Below are 19,383 nucleotides of genomic sequence, written 5' to 3' on the forward strand. Positions count from 1 at the left end.
ATTTTCATGCATATATTTAACTACTGGAAATTTCTTTGACATGTTTTCAGGTTTTTCTGGAAATTTCTTTGAAAGTTGTTTAATTATTGAGAAATTATTGCCGTTAAAATGGAGTGTTGAACATCTTTGATATTTATTTATTTAAAATACTCAAGTTTATTTAAGAAATGTTTCTGAAAGCTTTTTTTGGATAATAAGATAAATTTAATGTTTCCTGTGAAACTAAATAAAGTTTTACTTCTCTAACCACGGGTCTGTCATTTATTTACATTACAAACACACATATTTTAAGTTTGGAAATACAATTCCCAACAATCTTCACACCTTTTGTATCGGGTGAGAAATATAACCGTGTCCTAAGGATTGGTAATTACCACAAGGTAAAGCACGTGAATTTTTGCTATTAACGCTACGTCCACACTAATGCTTTTTCGTATGAAAACGCATCGTTTCTCTCCGTTTTGGCCTACCGTCCACACTGTAGCGATGTGTCGGTCGCGAACGAAACGGCTCTTAGAGCCGGGTCTTTGACGTGAACGACGCGATCCGGGTCCTCATTGCAAACCGTGGGTTTGGGGGTTTTTTTGTTTTGTTTTTTCTTTCTCTCACCCTCTCTCACACTTTTTTTCTGCTTCACTCCGCATGCGAGCCTTGTGCTTTGCGCTGGGATGAGGAGAAAGGGGCGGTAGTTACACTCAGTAGCACAGGAACCGAGCAGGAGGGAGAGACAGAGAAAGAGCCAGGGACAACAACATTACATTAGAAAGGTATAGTAATCATCCACAACTATTTTCAGTTGTGGATGATAAAGGATTCAGAAAGTTTATTCATGCAGGCCCATATAACAGAGAATATGCATCTTCTTTTTGTTTTCATATTTTAATTTATATTTAATTGTGTTGTGGTTTGCAGTGTTTTGTGTTGTTTCACTTTAAATTTGTTTAAAAGGAAAAAGCTGAAAATTTAAATAGTTAAAAGTTGAAATGGGTTTGAATGAAATTGTTTTTTGTATTATATGATTTATTTATTACATTTTATGTGGAGTGAATAAATAAATGTCTATTTATGGTAGACCCTAGAGACAAAGCACGTACAAACTTCAAAACACGTAAAAACTCCAAAACAGGTACAAAAGACAACAGAAGTGCTCCAGGATGCTGGGCGCAGTGTTGAGCTTTTGTCAGTGGCGACACAAGCCAGCAAGTACCAACGACCGTATTTGGTGTGTGGTAGTAACAGGTAAATGAACTTTTTTTTTAAAAATTATTTGAATATATATGAGTGCTTGTGTATAAATACACAAACAATACACACATGCTTTCAGTTGTGTAATTTAAGTGATCTAGGTAGCTCTGTTTTGAAGTTCAGTTAATGCTAGAAATGTTTTGGAGTTTGTACGTGCTTTGTCTCGAGGGGCCACCGCTTATATTTATATATAAACATATATAAATAAAACCACTTTTTTTACATTAGTAATTCGTTTTGTGCATAATTTTATATTATTGTTAATAATAAATTAATTAAAGCAGCAAAACAATCTGAAGTGCCGGTTCGGACCCGAAAGAGCCGGCTCTTTTTAATGAGTCAAGCTGAAAGATCCGGTTCTCTAAAAAGAGCCGGAAATCCCATCACTACCACACTGGGACGGCGTTTTCAAAACGCTCTTATGCGCACTGTGGGCAGCGAAAACAGACATTTGAAAACGATGACGCATGTTAGTCATGTGATGCAGTCATGTGACCAATTAAACAAAGAGAGTGGAGGGCATTATACAGCAGTTGTTGTTTTTTTTGCTCTCAATTTTGACAGCCCTATTAAAGGTTAATATCAGTCTGTACATGCTCCCGATAGCTTTTCTTCAAATTCTTTAAATCTCACTCGCTTTGCCAACTTTGTAGTTTTATGTTACTCGCAGCAACAACTCCACTTCATTGTTAGTCCATTTAAAAAACTCGGTGCTTTTCCTCGACATTTTGCCGCGACGTTTCAAAGAGCCGCAAAGTAAATAAACGGCAGACAGAAATGAGGCAGGCCGAATCATCTTGCGTTTCACGCATGCGCAGTACTGGAACGTAAGAGTTTTCGGTCGTTTCAACGTGGACGCACAACTCTGTGAAAACGACTGAAAACGCCAGTGTGGACGCGGAGCATTTTCAGACGAAAAATCTATTCGGGCTAGTGTGGACGTAGCAGTTTACAGTTATTTTCTAATGTCTTTACAGTTACTGTTTTTACACAACTGCGTGTTGTACGAATTCTCCCCCATCTTCTCTTCATATTTCATGTCACAAATGCTGTGTATTTGCCTTACCTCAGACTATTTGTTGTTTTTTAGTTGAATATCATTGTCTGTGTGTTACTGACTGTCACTGTAAAGAACGAGGAGAAGGACAGCACGTCCACTGTCCCACCGAAGTTGGGACCTCTTAAACAGAATGCAACAAAGCTACTTCAGTCTGCCGAACATCAACCTGTATCCACGCGTCAGGAAGCAGACGGAAGGATGAATATGTAGAAGAAGCGTCAGACCTCCAGACATTAGAAGGTGAGGTGGAAGAAGGCCAAAGCTAGCTTTTGATGAGCCTGAGAAGGGAGAGTGTGATCTGCTGTCACACCATCCCTGCTCAGAGGATAAACCTCTGGAACGTGAGACCACACAGGCTGGCAGATCCCTAGCTGATCCATAATGAAATTTGGGTGTCGCCACTTTAACTCTGCTCAGGGTCCTCATCTATGTCCTCCTTTGAGCTTCCATGTTCTTGCTTCCAATATCTGACCTTCTTCCACCTCATCCCCTGTCAGCAGAGTATGACTCCATTTCCAAATGCTGTAAAATGCTATCTTCCTCACTCAGCCTTCTGTCATGTTAGTGCCACGGATGACCCAGGTTTAGGTGAGTATCAGGTGCTGCAAAAAGCTCGACTATGAGATGTTAAAAATTATGATTTAATGTTCAGACGTGTCTTTGTTTCATTCCGTTGTTTCAGGTTGTGAAACTCCTGAAGTTAAAAGACATTTGAACCAGAAAATAGTGTAATAAAAGCCCTGATGTCTGTTATTTAATCATTATACTTAAATAACCTAAAGAATTTTCAATCCCAAAACATTTTTATTTTGGGATTACAGGAGAATATACTTACAACCTATGAAACGTACATTTCTTATTAAAAAAAACCCCAAAAAACAGAATACATTTTGTTCAGGTGCTGTGTCAATAAGCTGGCTTACAGTAAGCAGCCTCTCCTGTTGAATGACTAATTTTTCCACTGCCCTTTGTTCTGAACCCAGTGATCTCCACTAGGTTTCCTGGAAAAACAAAGAGGAAGTTCTTAAATATGATTCCTGTATTCTCTATCCATTCCTTGGAAGTTTCCTTATCCAACATATCCATGACGCCTCTCTGTGTGAGGCGCCCTGAAACCCTTAAAAGCAGCTCACTCAGCTGCTCTCCTCTCACTTCACTTCGCTGCAGTCGGAGCTCGTCTGGACTTTGGGAACAGTACTGTTATTCTGACTGCATTTTCCAGCTGCAAACATGGCTCAGATCAACATCTGCCTCAAACACATCTTCACTGTCTTCAACATATTCTTCATGGTGAGTAAAACAGAAATAACCACATTTGCCTCCTTTTTTACATGTAAATGAAACCAAAGCTTAGAAGAGTAAAATAAACCGACATCTACTCAACATGTTTGTTTCTTACTTTCAGAGTTTGTTGTTGTGCTCGTCCACGTGTGTGGCTGTGCAGTCATTTCATGTCCTGGTTGTGTTTAAAGGATCCAGCAGCTCTAACCAGACTGTTTCTGTTTGTTCAGGTTGTTGGTGGAGTGGCCATCGTCCTCGCTCTGTGGTGCCAGTTCTTCATGAACATTCGAGGAGGATACAACGTGAGGACACATTCAAACATAAATGCAACACGTGGAGACAAACAGACAAAGCCCACTAACCTTTTCGTGACACTTCTCTCCACAGCTGGAGGGTCGTGCCACCAAACTCTTCATCCTCTTCATCGTAGGCTGCATCACCATAATGATCACCACGCTGGGAGCCTACGGAGCCCACAAGGAGAACAAAGTGGCTCTGATCACGGTGATTACATTTTCCACTCATTAAATTAAAGAAAAGAAATGATTCAATAAATCTTATGAAGCCATTTAGTTCAGAATACTGTAAAAGTTATAATTCCATCACTCTGATTTCTACTAAGCCCCAAAGATTAAAGATATTAGATTAAAAGTATCCCTGCATGTCTCTGCAGTCCTTGGTGTACACGGTCATTGGATGTTGGCTGATGTTAATAACTGGAATCCAAGCTGCCATCATACATCCTCAGGTAAAGGCCAGGATGTGCTGCTGTGGGGTCGAATCATTTGACATGAAGACCGACTTATAAACCTGTTTTACATTATTATAATCATCAGCACATATAAACTCTTTTTTTTTACCATTACCTGAACCTTTAAGATGCTTTCTAAAAGTTTTACTATGTAAATCTAATCGATGTAAACATAATGTCTATGTTTGCAGCTCAGAGGCATCGGAGTGGAGACATTCAGAGAGCTTGTGCCTCTGGACAAATCCTCGACATACGTGAGGAACATGACCGAGGACATTCAGGAACAGGTAAGATATTGCCACCTGTTTTATTTTCCTGTATTTATATTTAATGTTTAACCAAAAGCTACAGTCATGGAAAAAATAAAGTATCCACTGTTTAAGAAATGCAATGTGGTCCTTGGCGGGTTTTATAATCACTTAAAAATAACCTCAGATGTGATGTCAAACGAGACATATTACACCGTATGGTGCCTTTGTTTATATAAAAAGAAGTAAGTTAAATTGTATAAAAGTAAACTAAGTCCTTATTGTTTCTAATGCACTTGATTAGGTAATCATTAATAAGTGTGAGCACTTCTATAAAAGCAGAAGCTTTGGCAGTTTGTTGGTCAGGTGTGAGTTAACACAATACCACAGTCACTGAGTGGACCATGAATTCCTCTGTGTTCCTCCTGAAGATGAGTAACTCTCCTCTTTCTTTCTTCTCCTGCTGCTGTTTGTAGTTTCACTGCTGTGGTCTGTTCAGCTACAAAGACTGGGAGAACATCCCCGACTCCTGTGTGTGCAGCAAGGAGGAGGAGAAGGAGGGCAAGTGTCAGACTGTCAAAAACAACGTGAGTATCGATGCACCCACTCGCTTCACTGGTCACGGTGTGTCAAAGTTTGTAACGTCTTTATTTCTGTAACTTTTCCAGACTTTCATGCTGCAGAGAAAGTCCGTCTACACTAAGGTGAGCGACCCAGCCCCACTTTGAAAAAGCTTAAATCATCTCTCAGTTTATATCAGAATCTGACAGTTTTCATTTTTCCTTCTATTTTCAGACCTGCTTTCCCACCATCATGGACCACATCCAGTTTCATTACAACATCATACTTGTGGTCAGCTTCACTCTGGCTATTCTAGCTGTGAGTATTAATCAAGGATTCAATAGTGTAAATGTCCACTCTATAATTTGCAATCTGCATTCTCTGCCGGGGCAGGTAGCAGCCTCTGCTGCCAATCAAATGCAGGGCTGATCATCAGAAAGTGCGAGCACCTCTATAAAAGCAGTTTACTGTTTTGGGACAATCAGGTGTGTTTAAACACAAGGAAACGATTTGACTAGGAGTGGATGGAAGTTCAAAAATCTCATAAACTACAGTCAAATTCTACAGACGCCTGTTAACCCCTTAGCAGTCCTACAAATTTACAATTAGTCCCCTAAACCATCCAATGTACCGTGGGCGGTACGTCCGACTGCTAACAGGTTAACAACTTAAATAATAAAGTTCATGACTTTAGAATTTGAGAAAGACGATACTTTGGGACTAAAATGGAAATTTCTGGTCATAATGGAAAGTGTCACATTGGAAAAAAAACACCTTATATTAACCATCAGCATGGTGGTGAAGGGGGTGGTGATTCAGGCACCTAACATTCAAAAAGTCATATATAGTTCAGTTAAAAGGACTAGATGTTACAGTCCCTGATAATGCATTGCTTTAGATGGAGAGACTCTTGAGGGATGGCTGTTATGAGGAAAGGCAGCCCAGAAACTTTGCCTCAACTTTCGGTCTTTTACCCAGGCTAATCTGCCATTTTCCTTCCTTGGTTAGGTTTAGGGGTTAGAGATCGATCTAGATTACCATTTTAAATTTGGGACACATCATCAGTAGTGGACCTTGCATTCATCAGGTGTTTCGGCCATTCTCACTAGACACCCTCATCCAAGGAGGCCCTGCCAGGGTTGATCAGGCCCTGGAGTGTGTCACTGGTTTATGTTAAATTGTTATTTCTTTTCTTCTTTCTTCTGTTTAGTTTCCTACATTTTCTTTTTATCAATTCACTGCAACTGAGAAATAATACTTACCTCTTTAGCATTTATTGGGCCTAACTTCTTCAAAGGGATAGAAAAGGTGATAGAGAGAAGTAAGACAAAAGGGACAAGATAGGAGAGAGTAGAGAGAAGAGCTGGAAGGGGGGCACCCAATCTGGCTTCCCACACCTCCCTGCCGGATCGGGCTGTACGCTCTACCTCCCCACTGCCTCCCAGAAAAGGGAAGAAGAGCAGAGAGGAGAAGAGCGGAATATTTCTTTTCTCTCCTGGTTAGCTGACTGCCTTAGCTGCCCAAGTGATGTCAGCCCTTTTTAATCATATCCAGTGACTGGTCCTCTCAGCAGTGTTAGCTTGATCTCTTATAGCCTGCCATTGCGCCTGTCCTCTGATCCCAGTTTCTCTAAGCAGTTTTGCTGTTGTACTGGTAACAAAGCCCCTGCACCTCACTTCCACCAGGCGCACCTTGATCTTCCAGCCTCTGTGCTCTGCTTCAGGTGCCAAGTTGACCAAAGGACGAGGTCTGGTCGCAAAGTAGTTGTTACGATCTCTGTGGGAAAAATTAGCCTCTGATCCAAGTCCACTTGCATCTGCCAATCCCTGGCGGCCTTCAGCGGGCCCAGGTCTGGGTTTGAGGGGCTTGTCCTCGGTTTGTCTCCTTCCCGGACAAATGTTGATGAAGACTGACGCTCCTCTTGGTTCGTGAAAGGTTTAGCGTTAATGGATTTTCTTTTTCACTCAACTTTCTCGGCAAGACACCTGAGAACCTGGTTGTATTTCCATGTGTATCTGCCCTGAGTAAGGCTAGTCCTACAACCAACCAAGATATGCTTTAGTGTGGCTGGGACTATACACAGGGGGCAGGATGGGTCCTTTCCAAACCACAGCTGCACATTTATTGGGGAAGGTAGCACATCGTATGCCGCTCGGATGATGAAACTTAGTTTATTAGACTCCATGCCCCAGATTTCAAACCATGAGAGTTTCCTCTTTTTCGCACTTTCCCAATTCATCCAGCGACCCTGTTTGACCAGTGCCACGGCTCTGGCATGTCTGGCTGTTTCCTCCTGTCGTCGCACCTCCTCCACTACCATTTTCCGATGTTCGGTTACAGATGCCTGTTCCCATCGAGGTGTTACTGCGCTAAGACCAAATCCTCCTCTGCCCTGTTGGACGTGACCCACCACGTCACAATGCTGAAGAGTGGATTTCGCCTGTAGCACAGATGTGGCTGGGGTCCACTTACTCCCCGTTGCTAGGGTGGGAGCACTGCCTCTCACTATGGGGTGCCAGGAGTCCGTGAGTGACATCTCAAGCCTCACTTTTGGAAATTTAAACTCCTTAACCAGGCTAGGGATAGGCAATGACAGTATCCCGTCACTGTAGAGTCCAATGCTGCTGAGGCACTTGGGAAGTCCGAGCCACTTCTTAAAGGAGGATCTCACTAGCCTCTAGTCGATTGGCATGATTGAGTGAGACCCCGTACATTTTCAACGGCACAGTAGTCTGGGTAATAACCAAAACTGGAAGCACCAGAGCTTCAGTTTTCCTGGGAGTGCAGTGTTGTTAATCTGCTGGAGGTCGTCAGCCAATTTAAGCCTTAGTTGTTTTAGTTGCCACGTATCATTGAGGTCTGCATTATACCACCGTCCCAGGCTCATTATGGGCTTCTCTAAGACTGTTGGAATTGGTTCTCCACTGATATAGAATTGCTCGGCTGTCAGTTTTCCTTTTATGATGGAGATTCTGCGAGGTTTACTTGGCTTAAACTCCGTTCTTGTCCATTCTATGTTTTCCTGGAGCTTCTGTAGCAATCACCTAGTACATGGTTTTGTTGTTGTAATGGTCATGTCATCCATGTAGGCCCTAATGGGAGGAAGACCAAGGTCACTCTTGAGTCTCTCACCTCCCACTACCCACCCAATAATATTGTGGGTAAATATGTGCCAACAAAGTCTGAATTCTCCATGTTCAAAGTTAGAAAGGTATGGTATCTATTGCAGAACAAAAATTAAATTATTACTCAAATCTTCTTCAGTCAAAAAAAAAAAAATATTCTGGGTAAACATGTAGCAGCTTAGTCACTAATATTGGTTCACTTTAAAAACAAAAACTTGAAGACAACCCGATGTTTAACTAAACTTCTTGTGTTCCCCTACAGCTACTTGGCATTATTCTGTCCTCCATTATGATCCACCAGCTGTATTACCCCAACAGACCCACCATCATGATCTCCATGATGCCACCAAAATACAAGGAGCTGCACAACGCCCCAGCATGTTAGTCAAAATACAATGGACTTCTTTTCTTTAGCTACCTTGGTGCACTGCATGTTGTTAGCCCTCAGTCATAAAAGGCTGATCGGGTATTATCCTAATGCTGCTGGGCGGGAAGACGGTGTGGACACTCAAGTTTGTGAATGCCATAACTCGAGAACGATAGTGGCGCAGGAACTTCTAAGTGATACCGCAGGTGTATCTACTGAAAGTCCGTAAAATGATTCAAAAAGCAACACCAAAAGTGACAGTGATGACATCACTACAATGTGATTGGTTACTTGGAATGTTAAACCAGGACTCAAATTAGTATTGCTGATCCAGGAACAATGTCAACATGACAATATCAGACCGTGCATTAATGTAACTGATTCTGTTGTCATGGTAACACTGGATAAAAGAACAGCCACATTCCCTTGTTACGTCACGTGGCGCTTGCTAGTAGCTTGGAGAATTTGAGGATTGTAGTTTGAAAACTGAGGGCTGTGCTAATGCAGCTGCTTGTAAAAATGTTTATAAAGGAAAATATTTCTGTATTTTTTAAAATTATTTTTGGAGTCTTCTTTGTGTCATATTTAATCCTTCTGGTGCAAACTGTAAATGTAAATGTCTTACAGGATTAAAAGATAAGAAAACAAAATCTGTGTTGTATTAAAATCTTGTTCTGTTTCACTGACGTTTGTTTAAAAAAGGAAGTTATTGTATTCTTAGTAATTGGTTAGTAGAGAAAGGTCACGGGCCACGGCAGCATCCAGAGAGAGGCATCCTCAATCTGTCTTGTTTTAATGGAAAAATTGGAGTGTAACAAGCTAAACCACTAACCATGTAAAAATGCTAACTTGTCTTGTGTGCAGCTCTCCTGGCAACTTACGGGGCACAAAGTGCTGGTCAGGGCATCCTAGTTGTGTGTATAGATAGTGCAGGTGGGCGGCAGTAATAACAGAAATTCAGTGTGAAATTACAAGTATGTATAGTAATTTATCTATATAAAATACAAATAAATATTTACTCACTTTATATCAAAGCTAAATTAAAACTGGTAAAAGACATGATATTACTCTGACCTAAATTTACTACTCTTCTATTGAAGTTTGGGTTCCCATGACAGGTGGTTGCCCCACGCCTTAAAACTTTGCATGTGACCGCTAGGATTATGAGTTTATGCCCTGCCCCTGCATAAACACAAACCTCACCTACTTTTTTCACAGTGGAGGATTTAATTCAATTTAATTTTAAACAGTTTTATTACATAACAGTTTTTGATGCACAGTATGCAGTTTGTCGTGATTGGCTGAAATAAATTAGGCTACCTCCGGATATACTCTGAATGTCTTGATTTGATTTAGACTATCACATCTCCTCTGTCTTCTCTGCGTGTCTATATTTTACACTACACATAAATTATTTAAATGGCTCAACTCTGAAGAATATTTTCTACCTGTTCCCAAAGTCACGGTGTCTTCATACTTATCGGGATCAGCACTGTCAGATGAAGGTACCTTCTGCTCTAATGCTACAGTTATTGCAGTTATCCATATTACACAGAGCATACAGGATCCTTAAAATTATGTTTATTATCCTCTTAAAACGGTAGATATCTGTGATTCATCGGGCGCCTACTGCACAAAATAAACTATGCTAATGTTACGTACGGCCCCAAATGGCCGCTGTACAAGAAGGTGTTAAGCTCCAATAATGACCAGTAAGAAACCACCACACTCACACTGCAATGGTGTACACAAGATTTGTGCGAGTTTAAACACGGGACATTATAAGAACACTTGAATTTTTCCATGGCTTAACGAGGCAATAATGACACATTTTTTCATGTATTTTTCCCAAATTATAGATTTCTGCAAAACAGTGACGTGGGACTCATTGGAGGGTAGTGTTTGCATTGCTTTGCTCTGTCTGACAGCTCGTTCACACTCGGAGGACTAAAAGTGCTCTGTGGATGCTCAAAGTCTTTGTGGGTCGAATTATTCCACAATGAAAAATGATTAGGAATCATAAAAGAATCAAGTGTGATATGCACAAAAAACTACAAAGACACAAAAAAGTATAAAACTTACTTCAAACAAAAAATAAATAAAACAAAAAGTATTATTTAATAAGATGCAACTATAAAAGTAATAAGGGGGGAAGTTAAAGTCGATGTAATCTGTATTTGAGTGCAGTACTCATACTGCTTTACATTTTAAATCACTGCAGAAATGTGATGATATAACATAAAAAGGATGTAACATCGCTGTGTGTTAGTGTAATACTCCTCTAAATATATCTCTCACTATTTAAAAAACTCTGAGTACATTGTGTGCAGATGCAGTAAAATCTACTTTAAACTGTAGAGGAATAAACTGAATTTCAGTAAGTCAGCTCCTCCTGCTGACGACAGATTCTCATGAAACTAAAAGGAATCGTGTCTCCACATCTGGATTGTTTTAAACGGGGCATAACACCGCCCTCTCCTCCATTCCAGCCAGCCTGAGAACAGCTTCCCTCCCTGTTCACAGCAACAACTATTTCCACTGGATTTAACTGGAAGGAGGAAGACCCTGCGTTCAACCTCCCCTTCCTAATCAACCATTCCACAGAAGTTTCCACCTCTAACATACCGGACGTCCCGCCCAGCAAAGCCCTGAAACCCTTCAAAGCAGCTCACTCAGCTGCTCTCCTCTCACTTCACTTCGCTGCAGTCGGAGCTCATCTGGACTTTGGGAACAGTACTGTTATTTTGACTGCATTTTCCAGCTGCAAACATGGCTCAGATCAACATCTGCCTCAAACACATCTTCACTGTCTTCAACATATTCTTCATGGTGAGTAAAGAGATTTAGCAAATGATAATCGCAGACTTTAATCCAGAATCTCCTTAAAGACTTCAAACCAGTCAGCAGGCAGACGCAGCAGTCAAAAACAACCACATTTGCCTCCTTTTTTACAATTAAATGAAACTGAAGCTTAGAAGAGTAAAATAAACCGACATCAACTCAACATGTTTGTTCTTACTTTCAGAGTTTGTTGTTGTGCTCGTCCACGTGCGTGGCTGTGCAGTCATTTCATATCCTGGTTGTGTTTAAAGGATCCAGCAGCTCTAACCAGACTGTTTCTGTTTGTTCAGGTTGTTGGTGGAGTTGTCATCCTCCTCGCTTTGTGGTGCCAGTTCTTCATGAACATTCAAGGAGGATACAACGTGAGCACACATTCAAACATAAATGTAACATGTGGGAACAAACAGACAAAGCCCATTAACCTTTCGTGACACTTCTGTCCACAGCTGGAGGGTCACGCTACCAAACTCTTCATTGTCTACATCATTGGTTTCATCACCATGATGATTGCTGTACTGGGAGCCTATGGAGCCCACAAGGAGAGCAAAGTGGCCCTGATCATGGTGAGCACAAAGATCTCCACAACCTCAGAATGAAAGTTTAGTCATTTAGCTGCCAACAATCTCATTGACTTAATAAAGAAAAGAAATTGTTCATCAACCTAAATGAAGCCATTTAGCTCCAAATGCTCTAAAATGAGCTGCTGTGAAAAATAGTTTGAGGACTCTATCAGTGTTAGAACTGTCCAGCTGATCAGCACTGTCTTATTTTTCTTCCTTATAAAACCATAAATAATGATGATGTAACAGTGTCGCTTCAATGATTTGTTTCTGAAATGTGACTTTGAAGCCTCAACATGTTTGTGAAAGTGGTCAGGGTAAAGTAATTTCAGTAATTCCACATACTGAAGATATCAGATTAAAAGTCTTTGTGTACCTCTCTGCAGTTCCTGGTGTTCATGTTCACAGGATGTCTGTTGATGCTGATGACTGGAATCCCTGCTGCCAGCTCTTATCCTCAGGTAAGGACAGGACGCTTGGAGTCAAGTACATAAAAGTATTTGATTTAACTGGAAATGTTTTTTTAAATATGTACTTTAAAGTCAACTCAGTTAATACAGACACATTTTCATTACCTTGAAATGTCAGATGTTTTTTAATGATGATCTGTCTACATTAAACATTTTTGTATCCTGTAAATTTAATTTATGATATAAAAATGTTTCATGTTTGCAGGTCAAAGGCAGAATGGAGGAGAGATTCCACAAGTTTGTTCCTCTGGACAAATCTCGAAAGGATGTGAGGAACATGGCTGTGGACATTCAGAAACAGGTAAGATATTCTAACCTGCTCAGGGTTGTCTCTTTATTTATTTTAAATATCTTATTTTGTTTTTTAATTTTCATTATTTAGATGTTATATTTTTTAATGTGAATTTAGGGCCCTTGAGTGTTGGCTTTATTCCCGAGCTACAGTCATGGGAAAATGAAAGTAAACCCTCTTTAAAGTCGAAGGTTTTGTCTATCAGGACATAATACTTGTAATCTTCCCCTTAGCAGGTCTTAATATTAGGTAAAAAAAATAACTTCAGGTGAACTATGAAACATGACATATGACATTGTGCCATTATTTATTCAACAAAACTATGTTAATTCAATTCAATTCAATTTTATTTATATAGCGCCAAATCACAACAAAAGTCACCTCAAGGCGCTTCATAGATACAGAGAAAAACCCAACAATCATATGACCCCCTATGAGCGAGCACTTTGGCAACAGTGGGAAGGAAAAACTCCCTTTTAACAGGAAGAAACCTCCGGCAGAACCAGGCTCAGGGAGGGGCGGCCATCTGCTGCGACCGGTTGGGGTGAGAGAAGGAAGACAGGATAAAAGACATGCTGTGGAAGAGAGACAGAGGTTAATAACAGATATGATTTAATGCAGAGAGGTCTGTTAATACATAGTGAGTGAGAAAGATGACTGGAAAGGAAAAACTCAATGCATCATGGGAATCCCCCGGCAGCCTATGTCTATTGCAGAATAACTAAGGGAGGATTCAGGGTCACCTGGTCCAGCCCTAAATATATGCTTTAGCAAAAAGGAAAGTTTTAAGCCTAATCTTAAAAGTAGAGATAGTGTCTGTCTCCTGAATCCAAACTGGAAGCTGGTTCCACAGAAGAGGGGCCTGAAAACTGAAGGCCCTCCCTCCCATTCTACATTCACACACTCTAACACTGTTAGAGTGTGTGACAATAAACTTAACTCTTACTGCTGTCATGAATAAAGAGTTCATGACAGTACAATTATAAAAAGATTGAACAAGTGACTTTAAGAGTTGCCAGGAGGAAGTCTTTTTTCTCTAAAATGAAAAACATAGCAGCAAAGTTTAGGTTTGCAACCTTCACTTTGTTCTCGGACCACCGAGAACAAAGTGGAGATTTTTGGTCATAATGAACAGTGGCATGTTTGGTCCAAACTAAAGACATCATATCGGCATTAAAACCTCAGAACAACTGGGCTAATCTTATAGCCATGGGATCTGGTCAACTTACAGTCCCTGAGTCAACCTTGAACTCCTCTGTATACCAAGGTGTTCTAGAGTGTAATGTGAGGCTATCTGTCCACGTATGTCCGAGTATAATCAGAACAATGATCCCAAGCACAACAGCTTGTCTATAACAGAATGGCTGAAAAAGCAAAGAGCCATGGTGCTGTAATGGTCCAGTCAACGTCCAGACCCCAACCTGACTGAAATGGTGTTGTGGGACCTCCAGAGAGCTGTCTCCACAACCATCAATGAACTTGTTAATGATGTTAACCAGAACAGTTGACCAAAATTCCTCCACAGCGATGTGAGAGACTAATAAAACCATATGGAAAGGCTGCAACAAGTAATGTTTGCCAGTTATTGCTGCATGATACTAAACGGTGGGTGTTCTTAGTTTTTCACACAGCACTCAAGCATTTTAATGTGATTTTTATAAATGAAGACCCTGGGTTAGATGCATTTTAAGCCCTGATATGTAAAACCTTGGAACTGACAGAAGACGTGTTTTCTTTTTCCCATCACTGCAGGTCTCTGTGTTATACACAGTTAATGGTTAGGAGCAAGCAAGCTTTCAGAATAAGAGCGAGTAAACTGTCCACAAGTAATTTGATACATTATCATTGTCTCGAATTTGTTGTTGTTGTGGTTGTTTTTTTTAAAAGTTGAACAAAAAACCCTCACACATACTTTTTATAGTCTGCTTCCAGCTGTCGTCTCATCCTCCTGAAGATGAGTAACTCTCCTCTTTCTTTCTTCTCCTGCTGCTGTTTGTAGTTTCACTGCTGTGGTCTGTTCAGCTACAAAGACTGGGAGAACATCCCCGAGTCCTGTGTGTGCAGCCAGGAGGAGGAGAAGGAGGGCAAGTGTCAGACTCTGAGAAAAAACGTAAGCATCGGCGCACCCGCTCGCTTCACTTCTATTCAGTGTGTCACAGTTTGTAACGTCTTTATTTTTGCAGCTTTACCAGATTTTAACACGGCAGAGAAAGTCCGTCTACACTAAGGTAAGCGACCCAGCACCGTTTTGAAAAAGCTTTAGTCATTTGTGTGTCCATGACAGAAACTAACAGTTTTCATTTTTCCTTCTATTTTCAGACCTGCTTTCCCACCATCATGGACCACATCCAGTTTACTAACAAAATCAACATTGTGGTCAGCTTCACTCTGGCTATTCTAGCTGTGAGTATTATCACTTATTTAAGGATTCAGCAGCATAAATGCCTGATCTATAACTTAAAATCTGCATTCTCCCCTTTTAGTCACTGTTAGTCACTATTTATTATTCACATCTAAAATTAGGGTTATAACTTTTTGTTGACTGTGAGGTCCTTAGACCCTGTGCCACAGTAGGGAGAAATTCAGCTTTTTTACCATCAGGCAGAAATGTTTTTGTGGTCAGATATTGGGAGTCAAATCTGTTTTAAAATTGTTTTCAGCAAAGTTTGATACCCCCACGTTTGACATGCTGAAAAATTATAGCATCTGTTTCTGAACAAAAAGGAAACTAGTACAAAATCTAATTCCAAAAAGTAAAAAAAGAATTTAATAACATTAAAATTTAACCTTAAATAAAACCTGATGCCTAACTTATCTTCCTGTGTTCCCCAATAGCTCCTTGGTGTGATTCTTTCCTCCATCATGGTGTACCACCTGTATCGCTTCAACAGCCACACCATGATGATCCTCACGAGACCACCAAAATACAACGAGATGTGCAAACCTCCACCATACTAGTCAAAGTATGACAGAGTTTATTTCTTTTGCTAGCTTGGTGCACAGATTTCTGGAGCCCTGTCGAGTCTGTTTTCTTGAATTTGAAAATGACATATTTGGTTGAGGTTTATATCATTGTGCCTTATGTCTTCATGATGAAGCTGTCTAAATTGAGATCATCAGTTTCAAGCGACTTGAAAAACGATACTTAATAAGCTTAAATTGAAATGAAAACGTCTAAAATTTGACTGGACTCTTTTAACTCAAACTTTATCAGAAATCCTTATTTTCATCACATTAACAATGAGAAAATGTCTAAAAAGGAAAAATAACTGAATCTAGTGATTTCCAAAGCTGAACAGAGGTGATGGCTTACAACACCAGCTATTAGCCACCTACTATGCAGTCTTGAGACCATTCCCAGCCAAATTATTGCTCACTGACACCTTTGACTCATGTGACCTGTTATGTTTCTAGAATGCAATGTTACTGTTACTAATTCTGTTTGCGATGGTAACATTTGATGAAATTAAAAGCCACATTCCTTTTCTATCTCATGTGAAGTTTCTTAGTAATACAAAGACAGTTAAGTTATATTTTGAAAACTGAGAACTGTGTTGATGCAGCTACTTGTAAAAATGTTTATAAAGGGAAATATTTTTGTATATTGTTTTGGTATTTTTAGTATCTTCTTTGTGTCATGTTTGATTCTTCTGATGTAAACTGTAAATCTAAAGGATTAAATGGTGACAAAAGAAAGTCTGTGTCTGTGTGAAATCTTCTTCTGTTGTACAAAAAAGGAACTTATTCTCACTGCATTTTTGTTGACTGTCAGACTGTTGACTGACAAAGGTTATGGTAAATGGTAAATGGCCTGTATTTATATAGCGCCTTACTAGTTCCTAAGGACCCCAAAGCGCTTTACATATCCAGTCATCCACCCAGTCACACACAGGTGATGGTAAGCTACATTGTAGCCACAGCCACCCTGGGGCGCACTGACAGAGGCGAGGCTGCCGGACACTGGCGCCACCGGGCCCTCTGACCACCACCAGTAGGCAACGGGTGAAGTGTCTTGCCCAAGGACACAACGACCGAGACTGTTCAAGCCGGGGCTCCAACCGGCAACCTTTCGATTACAAGGCGAACTCCCAACTCTTGAGCCACGATCGCCCCGGTCCACGACTGATTAAAAAAAAATATATATATATCACATTGATTTTTACATTCAGTAACATTTCAGTTGTTTTGCTATTTTTTGCCATTATAGTAGAACTTGGTGAGCTGAGAAGCCTGCAGTCTGAGACTGAATTGCTCTGTTAGCATAATATGTTATGTGAAGTCTTTAAGATATGATCCTTCTCATATTTGCATATAAACTTTGAATTTAATTGAACCATTGGAGAGACGCAAATATGAGCGAAATAATAAAAAAACAAATAAGTCTATGAACTCAATCTTCAACATCACCACGAGACACGATGCTTCAAATTTTAGCAATATTGTGCAAATTAATGTGTTTAATAAGTGCGCTGAACAACATATGCTGGCAAACAAGAGATCTACAATTTCTCACAGTGTTATTGGACCCATCTAATTGCCATCTAAAGTAAATATCTGGTTAGAGATCCTGTTTCCAAGATTTTTATTACTGAATGCAATAAACCTCAATTTATGTCTGAATTTAAAAGTAGGCAATTAAAAGTGAACCAGGTTTTTTGTGATAAGCTTTTAGTTTAATCTGCAGAATTCTATATTTGGCTTCATAGATAAATACAGCACGGTGTCATCTGCATAGCAATCAAAATTTATGCAGTTTTTTTCTAATTATATATTATATGCAGAAGGGATGCACGTATGCTATAAAATGTATTGATCCTACCACCGAACCCTGTGGAACTCCAATACTGAGTTGATGAGCCTACCGTAAGAGGCCATAAGAACATTAATAATAACCTTCACTAATAATGTTTCTGTGGTGCGAGGAACTCTGTAGGTAAAAGTAAACTTAGAAATTGGTCTATAATTAGCTAAGATAACTAGGTCAATTGATGATTTAATTACGGCCACTTTAAAGCTTGTGATGCGTAGCCTGTTCCTAAAGAGAGATTAATCAGATTTTAAATTGAAGTCTTGTGGCAAAATTTCTTTGAACAGTCCTGTAGGAATGTGGTCTAAAAGGCACATTGATGGTTTAAAGGAAGAAATCAGCGAAGGTAATGTAGAAAGATTTATAGAAGGGGTTAGAAGGGGTTAGTGGGGTTCTTCCTTTTTTCCTCAAACAGTGACAAATAATAAGATGTATAGTATCAAATTATTTTTCCAGACCAAACAAAGATCTAAATGAGTACAATCCCATAATCCTCTAAGGATACAACCCACTAGCAACGCTTGTTAGGTTCAGTGAGCCGTGACTCCTGCAGCTGTAGCTGTCCTCTTGTGATTCTTCCTCTTGATAAAATTGTTAGGTCATATGGGGGACAAAAAGAGCCACGTGCATTTTAAATGTTGGAAATAAATCTTTATTGTTTGAATCCATTTACTTATTTTTCTTTTTTCTATTTTAAAAAGATTTTGAAAATAATTTTTTAAATTTTGAATTTGAAATGTGACACAACACATTGAGAAATAATTTCATATGTAATTCATTATTCATTTAATTGATAATGAAAACTGTATTTATAAATCGATATTTCAAAATGTATTATTAATCCATGAACACATGCTTTGAGTTGAAAATGAATTTAACAAAAAAAGAAAAAGTATTCAACTTTCAATAAAAACCTTATTTTTAAAAAAGAAAACAAAAAACCCACTTTCTTTCTTCTCCTGCTGCTGTTTGTAGTTTCACTGCTGTGGTCTGTTCAGCTACAAAGACTGGGAGAACATCCCCCGACTCCTGTGTGTGCAGCAAGGAGGAGGAGAAGGAGGGCAAGTGTCAGACTGTCAGAAACAACGTAGCAACCACTATCTAAAAAATATTTTGTTGGCTCAACTTAAAAAATTGAGGCAACAATTTCCACTCAGCTTTTTAAGTTACAAATTTTGCATATTATTAAGTAAATCCAGCAAGTAATTTTTAGGTTTGGCTAACTCAACCGGTTTAACACACCAACATGATTTACTTTGACCTCCAAAAGCATAATTACGTTTATGCGACCTAATATTAATTTCAAATTTCTGGTAATATTAAGTTGAGAAATTACATTAGTTTTTACATATATCCTACTCACAATTATCCATGCCAATTAGTTTAGGTTTCTACAGTAACTTTTCTAAAAAAATAAATAAAAAAATCACACATAGCCATTTCACTTATTCCAATTGATTATTTTATTACAAAACATTTACAAAGTAATACACTTCTGTGTCAATACAACATAAATGAAACATTACAGCAGCCCTTTAATTATAAATGACTGAGCAAAAAAATGTACTTCATGTACATTAACATTAACTTAAATTGGTATCAACTTGGTCAACTTGTCGCAGAATCAAGGAAATGACAAATGATTTTGATGTTCAACAACGGAACTGTCCAAAGCTAAGGTTATATGGATTACGAACCTCTCTCAAAACCACACTCATCTAGGACTGCATACAAAAACATGAGAGGCACATCAGAATACCACAGTCCAATTCACA

General features: G+C 39.4%; 2 protein-coding genes across 2 annotated transcripts; both read left to right on the forward strand.

The window, feature by feature from the left end:
* Nucleotides 1-3,374: 3,374 nt before the first annotated feature.
* Nucleotides 3,375-8,883, forward strand: LOC102192567 (tetraspanin-8-like). Its single transcript, XM_005750902.1, has 9 exons — nucleotides 3,375-3,595; nucleotides 3,817-3,888; nucleotides 3,974-4,090; nucleotides 4,260-4,334; nucleotides 4,529-4,624; nucleotides 5,062-5,172; nucleotides 5,254-5,289; nucleotides 5,381-5,464; nucleotides 8,534-8,883. Exons 1-9 carry the CDS (start codon nucleotides 3,536-3,538, stop codon nucleotides 8,654-8,656), a joined length of 774 nt encoding a protein of 257 aa, XP_005750959.1. The 5' UTR covers nucleotides 3,375-3,535; the 3' UTR covers nucleotides 8,657-8,883.
* A 2,355-nt stretch (nucleotides 8,884-11,238) lies between these two features.
* Nucleotides 11,239-15,811, forward strand: LOC102192862 (tetraspanin-8-like). Its single transcript, XM_005750903.1, has 9 exons — nucleotides 11,239-11,467; nucleotides 11,770-11,841; nucleotides 11,926-12,042; nucleotides 12,426-12,500; nucleotides 12,715-12,810; nucleotides 14,801-14,911; nucleotides 14,985-15,029; nucleotides 15,121-15,204; nucleotides 15,637-15,811. Exons 1-9 carry the CDS (start codon nucleotides 11,408-11,410, stop codon nucleotides 15,757-15,759), a joined length of 783 nt encoding a protein of 260 aa, XP_005750960.1. The 5' UTR covers nucleotides 11,239-11,407; the 3' UTR covers nucleotides 15,760-15,811.
* Nucleotides 15,812-19,383: the final 3,572 nt, after the last annotated feature.

The sequence above is a fragment of the Pundamilia nyererei genome, unplaced genomic scaffold (assembly GCF_000239375.1).
Source record: "Pundamilia nyererei isolate P.nyererei 1_Seehausen unplaced genomic scaffold, PunNye1.0 scaffold00291, whole genome shotgun sequence".
Taxonomy (NCBI): domain Eukaryota; kingdom Metazoa; phylum Chordata; class Actinopteri; order Cichliformes; family Cichlidae; genus Pundamilia; species Pundamilia nyererei.

Bases quoted from the DNA above. Each gene is read 5' to 3' on its own strand.
- LOC102192567 (XM_005750902.1), top strand. From the start codon at position 3,536: ATGGCTCAGATCAACATCTGCCTCAAACACATCTTCACTGTCTTCAAC. The intron at 4,335-4,528 runs GTAAAGGCCAGG...CTATGTTTGCAG, and splicing joins CTGCCATCATACATCCTCAG to CTCAGAGGCATCGGAGTGGA. The intron at 5,465-8,533 runs GTGAGTATTAAT...GTTCCCCTACAG, and splicing joins TCACTCTGGCTATTCTAGCT to CTACTTGGCATTATTCTGTC.
- LOC102192862 (XM_005750903.1), top strand. From the start codon at position 11,408: ATGGCTCAGATCAACATCTGCCTCAAACACATCTTCACTGTCTTCAAC. The intron at 14,912-14,984 runs GTAAGCATCGGC...TTATTTTTGCAG, and splicing joins GTCAGACTCTGAGAAAAAAC to CTTTACCAGATTTTAACACG. The intron at 15,205-15,636 runs GTGAGTATTATC...GTTCCCCAATAG, and splicing joins TCACTCTGGCTATTCTAGCT to CTCCTTGGTGTGATTCTTTC.